We start from the raw sequence: 12,002 nt of genomic DNA, 5'->3' as shown, positions 1-12,002 counted from the left end.
GATGCTGTGGCATGTCCTTAAAAAGGCAGTTCATGCTCGAAAACCCTCCGATGTGGCTGAATTACAACAATTCTGCAAAGATGAGTGGGCCAAAATTCCTCCACAGCGCTGTAAAAGACTCATTGCAAGTTATCGCTTGATTGCAGTTGTTGCTGCTAAGGGTGGTCCAACCAGTTATTAGGTTTAGGGGCAATCACTTTTTCACACAGGGCCATGTAGGTTTGGATTTAGTTTTCCCTTATTAATAACAACCTTCATTTAAAAACTGCATTTTGTGTTTACTTGTGTTATGCTTGACTAATATTTAAATTTGTTTGATGATCTGAAACATTTAAGTGTGACAAACTGGTGCTCAATGTGCCCAAAAAAAAAAAAAATTCGAAAAACTCTCTTTCCAGAAATCATGACCTGTTTACTCAAGATAATCCACAGATCTTGTTGTGAGCAGTTAGTTCCTACATGAAACTGCTCACAACAAGGTCTGTGGATTGAGTAACAAAACAATTTAGATGGATAAATAGCACTACGGGTAAGAGGAAAAATATGTATTTTTGATTTTTGGGTGAACTGTCCCTTTAAGACTGACTGAATATTACCAAGGTTTTGTCTATAGAATACTTTAAGAAAAAGATGATGGAAAGAAAACTTTCATGTTCTCTGTAATGATCGCTGCTGTAGTGAATTATGTGGAAAATCTTAAATACATAAATCATATGCTTTAAAAGGTTTACACACCAGGAATCAACGTATTGGTTATGTACTTGGCAAGAGACATTGAGTGATGTTTCTATTGAACTAGAAAAGTGCTCAACTCAAAACACACAATTGTGCGCTAAGGTCCCATGTGAGTTACCTTTAAAGGTTTTGCTACCCCTGTAAAATTAGAACCACCCTGTCCCCATTATCAATATGAATTGAGATAAATATTGTTAAAAAAATGCAATTGTTATATTGTGGAAGTGTATTGGACAGTAAACCCATGACATATTAATTTGAAGAAAGAGCAGCTGTGATGAAAAGGGAGTCACATCTTTGTTGTGGAATTTCAAATCACAAAGAGAACATCCCAGCTGCCTCAGAAAACTGAATGTGTGGCATCTCTGCCCTATGTTAGGAGCAAAGCACTTTACACACTAGTTGTAAACTGATTTACAAAAAAACATGAAAAGCTTGAGGATGGTGACACTAATTGACTACATTTTAGATTGAAAAATCGTATTGATGGTCACATCAAGTTAATGTATTTTAGTAAAAGCCTTAACATAACATAATGACCACAAAATATATGAATAAATTTAAATGACTTAAATTGTCTTAAACACATGCACAGTACTCCATTTGTTGCATTCATTATGAGAAGCCAGTTTTCAGTTAATCAGTTAATCTTCTTAAAATCTTTGTTTGTTTTTGACAAAATGGGCATCACAAGGAGTGATGTTTAAATTGGTGGTTTGTTTGGCTCTTTATCCCTGAATGTTGAGTTATCGGCCTCTCTTTGGCACAGTTTATGTAAACTGTCACATGGGAAGTTATAGTTAGGCAAATTAAGTTCATACTTTGACATGGCGTACAGGTATTCAGGCACTCTGTTGGGATGGGGGTGCGGTTGGTAACAGGGTTTGAACCTTATACAGCCAACAAGTGTTTCTGCTGCTTTTGCAGCAGAGTAGACATTTTATGTGGTGTGTTAATTGGACCAAAAGTTATTTTGCTTACTGAAAATAGTGTTGTTTTTTATTTTCAAGTGTCCCCTGAGACAAGTCTCCTTTGGCTTTGCCAAATAAATACAGCAGGTAAAATAAGTATTCAACATGTCACCATTTTTTTCAGTAAATATATTTCTAAAGGTGCTATTGAAATGAAATTTTCACCAGATGTTGGTAACAACTCCGACAATGAAATCCACACATGCAAACAAATCAAACCATAGATGTCCATAAATTAAGTTATGTGTTACAATGTTAAATGACACAGGGAAAAAGTATTGAACACATGAAGAAAGGGAGGTGCAAAAAGACATGGAAACCCAAGACAATCAAAGCAAAGTAATTAGAAAGCAATATTGCCCCTTGTCAGGGCAAATTAATATCAGCTGGTTCAGTCCCAACTGATGGCCTATAAAAATGTGTCTCATTAGCAAGGTGTTACAGAAGAAATATCTCATGATGGGTAAAAGCAAAGAGCTGGCACAAGACCCTCGCAACATTATTGTTGCAAAACATACTGATGGCATTGGTTACAGAAGGATTTCAAAACTTCTGAATGTTCCAGTGAGCACTGTTGGGGCCATAATCCGGAAGTGGAAAGAACATAATTTCACCATAAACTGGCCACGACCAGGTGCTCCTCTGAAGTTTTCTGACAGAGGAGTGAAAAGAATTATCAGAAGAGTTGTTCAAGAGCCAAGGACCACTTGTGGACAGCTTCAGAAGGACCTGGATTTAGTAGGTACAATTGTTTGAACGAAAACAATAAGTAATGCACTCAACCGCCATGGCCTATATGCACGCTCACCTTGCAAGACTCAATTACTGAAGAAAAAGCATGTTGAAGCCTGTTTAAAGTTTGCTGCACAACATTTGGACAAGCCTGTGACATACTGTGAGAATATAGTCTCGTCAGATGAGACCAAAATGGAACTCTTTGGATGCCATAATACAACACCATGTTTGGAGGAGAAATGGCGCTGCACATCACCCCCAAAACACAATACCAACAGTGAAGATTGGAGGTGGAAACATCATGGTGTGGGGCTGTTTTTTAGGATACAGTACTGGCAAACTTCATATAATTGAAGGAAGGATGAATGGAAAAATGTACAGAGACATTCTCGATAAAAATCTGCCAACCACCAGGATGATGAAGATGAAACGAGGGTGGACATTTCAGCAAGACAATGATCCCAAACACACAGCCAAGGAAACTCTCAATTGGTTTCAGAGAAAGAAAATAATGCTGCTAGAAAGGCCAAGCCAATCACCTGACTTGAATCCAATTGGAAAATCTATGGAAAGAACTAAAGATCAGAGTTCATAGAAGAGGCCCACCGAACCTTCAAGATTTTTGTTTGTGTGGAAGAATGGGCCAAAATCACACTTCAGCAATGCATGCAACTTGTTTCTCCATACAGGAATTTCAGTAAGCATGTTCAATACTTTCTCCCTGTCATTTAACCTTATTATACACTTACACAACTTAATTTATGGACATCTATGGTTAGATTTCTTTGCATGTGTGGATTGCATGGGTTGTTACCAACATCTGGTGAAAATTCCATGTCAATAGCACCTTCTTTTTTTTAAAAATAAATATATTTACCAAGAAAAAATGGTGACGTGTTTGAATACTTATTTTACCTGCTGTACCTGAATGTGGCTTCAGAGGATGAAATCCAGACTTTACACACAAAGTATATGGTGAACCATTGCACAGGTATCTGGTGTTACCATCTTGTGGTTGGTACCCTGACTTATCAGTAGCATACAGATGCTTCTCTGGCCCCCTATCAGCACAGAGTTATTCCCATGTGGGATTTTACATTTTCACATAAGTACAGTATTTTGCCATAAATTAAAATTTGATGTAATGCATCAGTCCAATTAGAATACCCCAAAACTAAGAAAACATGCCCAGGACTGTAGGCCTACAACCAAGGTAATTTTCTGTTTTTGGTTACAATTCTCAAGTTTATGTTCACAGTGTATGACAACCTCTATTAATTGTTAAGCAGAGAAGAAACACAAGTCTGAAGATATGCTGTTTTTAGGTTTTATAGTTGTATGTGTTAACATATGATTCCACCATTCCAGAATGTGGTATATATTTACACATATTAAACAACTAGAAATTAGACAATAACTTGTTAATTTTTATTAAGTCCATGCTCGTTTTTATAGCTTGTTGAAAGACAGTTGAAACGGGAAAATGATTGCAATTAATGCAATCCCCAAAACAAAGAAAATGTTATAAGCCCATATAAAAGTCACGTTATGTAAGTGGAGACGCAGAAATTCGTATGCGCAAAGACAGGGCACAGTTGACAGCCTTTGCAAATGCCCTAGTCTCATGATCATCAAGCGGTCTATTTTGATTGGTCACCACTCTGAAAGTCACAGTTTCATTGGTCTGTTTCACACTGCTGATGTGCCGGTTGGGTGATTTCGTAACCCAACATTGTTTAGCATTTGCGTGGTAATACTGTAGTTTATGTTAGCTCGTCTCACGGTCGCATTAGGAGCTTTTTTGAGCACAACTAACGTTAACCATTCTCAACCAAGGTGGAAACTGACCTAGACGTAGCTAGCTAGCGTTACATCCATACCTGGCTAACGTTAGCTAACCGCTCAGTCGATATAGGTTAACGTTATTTGCATTAACGTTAGAATGGGTGAGGAAATTAACGACAACCTCATTAACACAGGCAATGGACCTGCTAATACCACCAATGTTAAGGAAAACGGCGAAACAGTAGAATGTGGTGTAAAATATTACACATTAGAAGAAATAAGAGTACATAATATGAGCAGTGACACATGGCTCATCATCCACGATAAAGTATATGACATCACAGGTTTCCTTGAAGAGGTAAGAAATACTTTAGCATTATGCTGTCATAAGTTAAGGTTTTGCTTTAAGCCTTTGGTTACCTCAATTCGGATGAGACTACTTCCTGGAATTACAAAACGATTGTTAGCCTCATGTATTGACGTGTAAGTTAACGTTGCTCACTCAAGCGATACGTGGCTAACGTTTCTCTTTTGTAACTAGGAAAACTTCTAGAAACATTAAATTAACGTTTGCTATCTTACCGCGTGTTCAGTTGTTGCCGACCATTTTCATAACATCATTGCTGCTTAAAAGTAGAGATGCATTGATATATTTGCATAATATTAGCCTTAACAGCAGCATTTGTCAAACCAGCATTAACGTTAAGTGTAGCTACTTACAGTAACATGGGCTAATTGTGAAAATTGCATTCTGGTGATCCTGTTTCATAGGACACTTACCTAGCCAACACAACTGTAAGATAACGCTAAGCAGAAGTGTAATACGTGACATGGTCATTAAAAATACCAGTGCTGGAGCAACTATTCAGATTCTTTACTTAAGTAAAATTAGCAATGACACAGAGTTGAAATTCTCCATTAGAAGTAACGTTAAAAGTTATGCATTCAAAACTTTAACTTTATACTAAATATTTTACTTTAAGTACTCATTATAGAAATGGCCCTTCACAGAGTCTTAACATTATCACATTACATTATATATAATAGATTCTTTAACATATTGGCACTATTGTAATGCTGTAGCTGCTTGCAGTGGAGCTAATTTAACTGCTTTATATACAGTAGGGTAGTTGTAGTAATAAGAATGCATTGCATTTTAGAGGCTGATCATATGCTTTGTATGTACAATCACAATCGGCAAAGTAACTGGTAACTTTAGCTGTCAATTGTAGTGGCAAAAAACAAAACAATATTTCCCTCTAAAATGTAGTGGTGTAGCAGTATAAAGTAGCATAAAATGGAAATACTCTAGTACAGTTAAATACCTCAAAAGTGCAGTACTTGTACAAGTAAATGTATTTAAATACTTTCCACTACTGAAATTTCATATTGGTGTTTCACTAATTTGCTTGTGATTTCAAGTGTTTCAAGAGTTTTCACTGCTCTGGACTTAATCAAGCATATAATTTAACTGTATTCTTAGCGTGGAGCAAGGAAATTAACCGGCTCAACACTCAGTGTTAACTTATTCTATGCTTTCAGCATCCGGGAGGTGAAGAGGTTTTGTTGGAGCAGGCAGGTGCAGACGCCACAGAGAGCTTTGAGGATGTGGGTCATTCCACAGATGCCAGAGAGATGCTCCTGCAGTACTACATTGGGGAGGTTAACATGGTAAGATAAGGCCTCTGTTAGCTCTGAAAGACCTGATTTTCTGCCTGTAGTGTCTTTACATGATATCCATATCTCTCTGTCAAATACAGAAGTTAAACTTATTATACTTAAACACATTGCTTAAAGCATAGTAATAAATCAGTGTCACCAGATCTCTTTGAGAAAAAAGTATCCATTTGTTGCACAAAAAGTAGCTTGGAGTCATATGATGGTGCCCTTGAATAATTTGGGGTTTACATGCTCATTAGCAAATTGAGGGAGATTACGTCAAATCAAATGGAAATTGGACATCCTTTAGACAAGGTTGTCATGTGAGCATTAGTTCTGTATCCAATGAGAAAGCATCAAATTATGCTAATAGAGGTGTATTGTTTTTTTAACCTAACTACTAAAAACTGTAGCATAGTTTTAAGTGTAAGTTGTTTTTGTTTGTTTTTTTTATTACTCGCTATGTCCCAATAAGTCTCAGCATTTCCTGGTTTTCATCCATCCGTCATTAAGAAATAATATGGAAATATTGAGGGATGGTCATCCAACTAAACTGAGCAAAACCCATGCTGCAATTGGAGATCATGCCAGTAGGACAGCAAACACTGCAAATGTAGTCTAGTCTGTGGCTGGAAAAGACTGTCCTGTGGGGAAAAGCAGGACTGTATGCCAGAAAACTCAAAACAGACACATGAAAGAAGGAGCATGAGGAAAGAAATTCTGTTGAATTCTTATGAAACAGAAATTGAACTTTTCCACTCAAAAGCAAAGACTGTTGATAATTCCTGAGCAACTACAGCTTGTGCTGGTTTATACAGCGCGTGCTTGTATCCGACATAATTACACTATTTTGACAGTAATAGTTTGCACGTCCTGTACCGAACGGCTCGGGACAAATACACGTATCGCTTACACCCCAAATAAATATTAGTTAGAATATAATTAGTTAGAATTATTATATAGAATTATATTTTTATTACCAGCTGAACTTTACAATGCATTTTTGCACAAAACAAGGACTGTGGATTTTGTCCCCCATCACTTAAATTGAAAGCGCTTTAAGAAGGGCTCTCTTACTGGCCAGTGTAAATAGGAGTGATTGCAGCGAACAAAACCTGTTTTAATCTACATATAGGCACATGACAATTGTTTTAAGACAAAAATTTTGAACCTATCCTTTAACTGTCCATAAACAGAAGGGGAGCCCCTCCTACAGCTAACAGTGACACATATTGAGATAAGACACCAGAAAAGGCTGCACATTCAAAGAAAGTTTTACCTTTTCCGACTTTGTTATATATCTTTTGAATTGTGTTTTAAGTCAAAGTATGCCTCGTCTACTTATTTCAGTAATTATTATCACGTTGTGTAGTGAGATAGTAATACTGGTGAAGATAATATTGTAGAATTATCATAGCAGCACATGCCTTCTCATGTTATTGTCTTGAACATAAAAGCAGTTTTTCATTGCCCCCAATAGTTTTTTAGTGGCCCCAAAGTTTCATGTTGCTAGTTTTGCTGTTCTTTTTCTTTCTTTTTTTCCAAACACACTGCTTTGTAACAGTCAGTATATTAACATTAATTACAAATATACATTTCAAAATTCATATAACTGTTGAGTTGCGGAAACTGTCTTTGCTGTCTTTCTGTTTTGCTGATTATTGCTGTGGCTCCAGGGACTGATTTCTGGAGTTATTTGCACCTTTCCAACAAGTTTGTCTTGTCTGCCTTTGAGTGGAACTGGCAACAAACCACACAAAGCATATTCATATCATCATATTCAGTCCAGTGGATTTGACCTTCCACAAAGGAATACATTTTTTTGTGCTTACCAGCTTTCTGGTCCTTTTACCAGTTCTATTTTTCTCAAATCTCGATTGCTGAATGAAATTGGGAATGTCACACGTGTGATCGTAATGTGGCATTCAACAAGATGAATGTGTGTGTGTGTGTGTGTGTGTGTGTGTGTGCTCCAAAGTCCGAGTCTAGAACTCATATTTTGTAGGCTAACTACTTCGTATTTAGATTTTGTCAACAGTTAGATACTGACTATTAAAAATGTTAAATTAATTAATTAACCTGGTAATTCATATGAATACATTGGCGTTTTGATCAACTATGGACTAGCTGAGAAACTGACTTAACTTTCTTGGCTTGAGTGTAATTTATGTCAGGCATCACATGAAGACAGTAATACTAATGTATTTATTTTCTTTAGGATGACAGAAAGAAGGATACGGAAAAGGTAAGCTCCATTGTCTGTTCATCTGACCTTGTCTTAACTGCAACAGAAAAATCACTGGAACAGAATTTACAAAGACAATTAAGTGTTTGGTTTTTTGCTAAATCATACAATATCTCTTTTTAACTTGTATCATTTTTTTCCTTCTACAGGAGGTACATGACACAAATTCAGGAGAGTCCAGGTGAGTCATCATGATGAACACTGTGTCAGGCTCATAGTTAACTGTTTTCACATTTGTGTTCATATGCACCAAAAAGTCCTCTTGCGATATTGACAGCTCAGAAAATGCTTCCTAAATAGAAGGTTAGAAGAAAAACTGGGATAAATTATGTGTATGAATACCTGTAAATATTTTTAAATAAAAAAATTAATTAAAAAAAATATATATATTGTTTCTGTAAAATATGTTTTACAGATTTCTGTATTAATGATTTATGGTTTCTACCCATTTGTCTTTTCAATTATCAATATAAACACTGATAAATTCACAAATTTAAAAAAGCAGTGATCTATAACCATATATAATTCATATCTTTATCGTATTGTTGCCTTTCTCTTTTGTTTTGTCCATTTTAATTGCTCTGGCTCAAAAAAATAATAATTTGATATTTATTTTTTCCAGCAGCTCCTGGACCACTTGGTTGATACTTGCTATTGCTGCAACTATTGTTGGTGTCATGTATCGCTACTACATGTTTGAACACAAGTCCTCTTGAGTGCTGGTGTCCTGTTTTCATCTCATTTCCATTATCTGGAGGCCTTGAAATGTTTGACCAAAACCTCCTCACACTGGACGCTCACAATTAGGAGTGTGTGCATCCTCGGCAACGAGAAAGAGAGGGGAACAGTTTGATAAAGTACTTTTGTCTTTGTCCATCTACATAAAGTGCACAAAATAGGTAGTTGGTCAGAGACTTTAGTAAATTGTCTGCTTTCAGTTTCTTTGTACTTTATTGTCACTATGCCTGTTGTCATTAATGTCAAATATTGTCTTTAACTTAAACTTTCATATGCATTTGACCCAGTTTGGTCTCTGTATGTTTATTACCCATTTGCATACTCAGAGAAAGGTTTTAACAGCCTGGTTTACATCATTACACGGATAGACAAAATGGAAACATTGAAGGAGGTGTTCATATGCAGAACGGTGATGAAATCAGGGTAATAGTTAACAGTGACCATTCTATCTTTTACACTGAATTACAACTTCCAATGCATAAGAATCATGAGTTTATTCCATTCACTCCTTACTGCACAGTTCTGGTGTTAAGCAATGCTTGATTGCATTTATCACTTGTTTGGAAATGCATATTCTTTACAGTTATGTAATTGCAGTGTCAAATCAATGTCTGTTCCTTGAAAATAGTGGTGAATTATATTGTATCAGTGATTATTTAAGGTAGAATGTGTTCTGACTTGTCCCTTTTTTTTTTTACAGTTATCAAACAAACTTGTGCAAATGAAAAATACCTGACCCATATATTAAAATAAGTTTATGTAGTATGTAATAATATAATATTTTATTACCCAGATATAATAGCTGACAGTAAATGGCCGTGTGAATACCCTTGATAGAAGAAGTATTTGTTATTTGATCGTTCTGTTTTTAAATTTAATTGTTCCTCACTATGCCATTTGTTACAACTTTGTTTCATTGTAATGTATCGTAATTTTATGTTTTGGGTGAATGGTACTGACAACTGCCTTTGGAGGGTTTGAATTGTATTGGATGAAGTCTGGTGTGTGTTGCTTGTTTGGCTGCTGTTGGTCAATTGGGGAGCTTGTAAGTTGTCATTAGAGACATAGATGGGTGTCTTTCAGGCCACAGTTGGTCACCATATTTAATAATCTAATTTAGTTACTCAACCTTTTTGAATTCTCTAGGTTGCTGTTCAGATTTTGGCACTGTTAAATATGTTTTGGTTTAGGTAAGCTTAGCATAGCATATCTAAAACTTCCTTTTATTGAATATTCTGAAATAGGCATTTTAATTCATATTACAATCAAAAAAGCATTATCCAACTACAAAGATCATAACAATTTGAAGTCCATTTACCACTTGTTTAAAATTTCTGAATATAGTTTGCTGCTATTTTATATGTGACAGATGTCAAAATTCAGTTGGCTGACTTTAAAGATAAATATTTGCTATCTTTGCATTTCAACTGCCATTTCCTGTCATTAAAAATCTCTTTGAATAAAATGAATCTTTCAAAAAGTGTAAGTGGCTAGTCATTGATATACTGTGTGAATACATATATATATATATATATATATATATATATATATAAATACATGTATACATGGTATGCTAGTTATATATATTAATCACAATATGTGATGAAGATTATCCTTCCTAACAATACGTTTGTTTAGTTTCAGAAATTCATTGTCAGACAAATACAACAAAACAGAGCAAGAAAACCTGTTTGTGTAGAGCCAACACTGTAAACTGTATGTAGACTTTTAGGCTGCGGGAAGTATTGCAGCTGAGTTTATAAGCAGGAAAAAATACTGAAAAAGAAAATGTCCCCCACCCAAAAATGAACTCGCAATCATCATCAAAAAAATCCCTCCCCTGACAAATATTTCTTCCATAGATATTTCGGCAGCTAATATTAGAACCCAGATTCTTGCCTATAGTAAGTTGTGTTATAGGTACAATAGCTTTTGCAGTAGATGTAGTGAAAATGTGCTTAATACCCATTCATGCTCAATTTTGGTCAATGGGAACTGTGTGAATATAGCATGCTTTCTGGTGCAGGATTTTTATTTGCTGATAAATAGATTTGTTAAATATGACAATTTGTTGTAGCATAAAGTTAATATGACCACAAAGGGTGGGCAAAATAATGACCATCTAACCTAAAAAAAAAATGATACTGTAGGTATGTTAGCCAGAGAGGACAGACATACAATAATGTCTGCTCTTGATTAATTGAGTAACTTGAGTAATTACTGGAAATCAGCCTCTGGACTGTGCAGCGGGCTATTTCAAGCCAAAAGTCTGACCTCTATCATTGTTGAGGCAAGTCACAAGTTTAAAAATTACAGGGTGATGCTGGGAACGAGGAATAAGCCCAAACACAAGTACATGGTAGTTGGGGCAACAACTGCAGGTGTTGAACAGTCTGGAGCTCTAATTAAACTAACAACTGTAATGGCAGCAGCCCAGAAAACAACTCCACTCATCACTTTGTCATTAGATGAGGTGGCCATAGTGAATGGAGTTGCCTCTCATAGTGTCACAGCTTTGTGTCTTGGGCGGTCACCACTGTTGCATTAGCACATCATTCTTTATACATCTGACTGGTCCTGTTTAAATACTGTCTCACTAATTCTTTGTATTGGTAAAAATCCACCCTTATGTAGTTCTCCTTTTCCTTTAAATATTCATAAACTCAATAATGGCTAGTATGTCACGACAGTACTGTGCTAATTTACACACAGATATGAAAAATGTAACAGCTGGGTTTAATTTCACTCTTGGCTACAGTAGCTGAGATGGGTGTTCATTCATATTTTGATGACCAAAGGCAATGAGCTCCTTTAAAAAATGGCATTACAACTCTAACTGCCTTACATTGTAACATAGTGTGGTGGTAGGCAACACATTTATAACTGCAAGAAGTCAGTCCACTTTCCATGCTTTACAGGGAAGTGAGTGGCATAGAGCAAAATGATTGAATGATCCTCATACTCTGGTATCCTTTTGTTTAAAATGTAATCATTGTGCCATTGTGATTTAATGTAAAAAAATGCATTAAGGTAGCTGATAATGTGGTTATGCACTTTTATCTCTTATACTTTTATACTATTTGTTTTTCTTAGGTAACCATTTCATAGTGCGATACTCGCACAAAGTGAATAAT

General features: G+C 35.8%; 1 protein-coding gene across 2 annotated transcripts; it reads left to right on the top strand.

The window, feature by feature from the left end:
- The first annotated feature begins 4,105 nt into the window (after positions 1-4,105).
- On the top strand, positions 4,106-10,351 carry LOC122877802 (cytochrome b5). 2 transcript variants are annotated; one of them, XM_044199898.1, is made up of 5 exons: positions 4,106-4,584; positions 5,769-5,897; positions 8,104-8,130; positions 8,280-8,311; positions 8,756-10,351. In XM_044199898.1, the coding sequence occupies exons 1-5, from the start codon at positions 4,384-4,386 to the stop codon at positions 8,844-8,846; spliced, it is 480 nt and encodes a 159-aa protein (XP_044055833.1). In that variant the 5' UTR covers positions 4,106-4,383; the 3' UTR covers positions 8,847-10,351. The 2 variants fall into 2 exon arrangements, with proteins under 2 accessions (XP_044055833.1, XP_044055824.1); XM_044199889.1 differs by having other exon boundaries at positions 8,753-10,351.
- Positions 10,352-12,002: the final 1,651 nt, after the last annotated feature.

Source organism: Siniperca chuatsi, linkage group LG1 (genome assembly GCF_020085105.1).
Source record: "Siniperca chuatsi isolate FFG_IHB_CAS linkage group LG1, ASM2008510v1, whole genome shotgun sequence".
Classification (NCBI taxonomy): domain Eukaryota; kingdom Metazoa; phylum Chordata; class Actinopteri; order Centrarchiformes; family Sinipercidae; genus Siniperca; species Siniperca chuatsi.
Note: the sequence above shows the minus strand (reverse complement) of the source record. Positions and strands in the feature narration are given on the sequence as shown.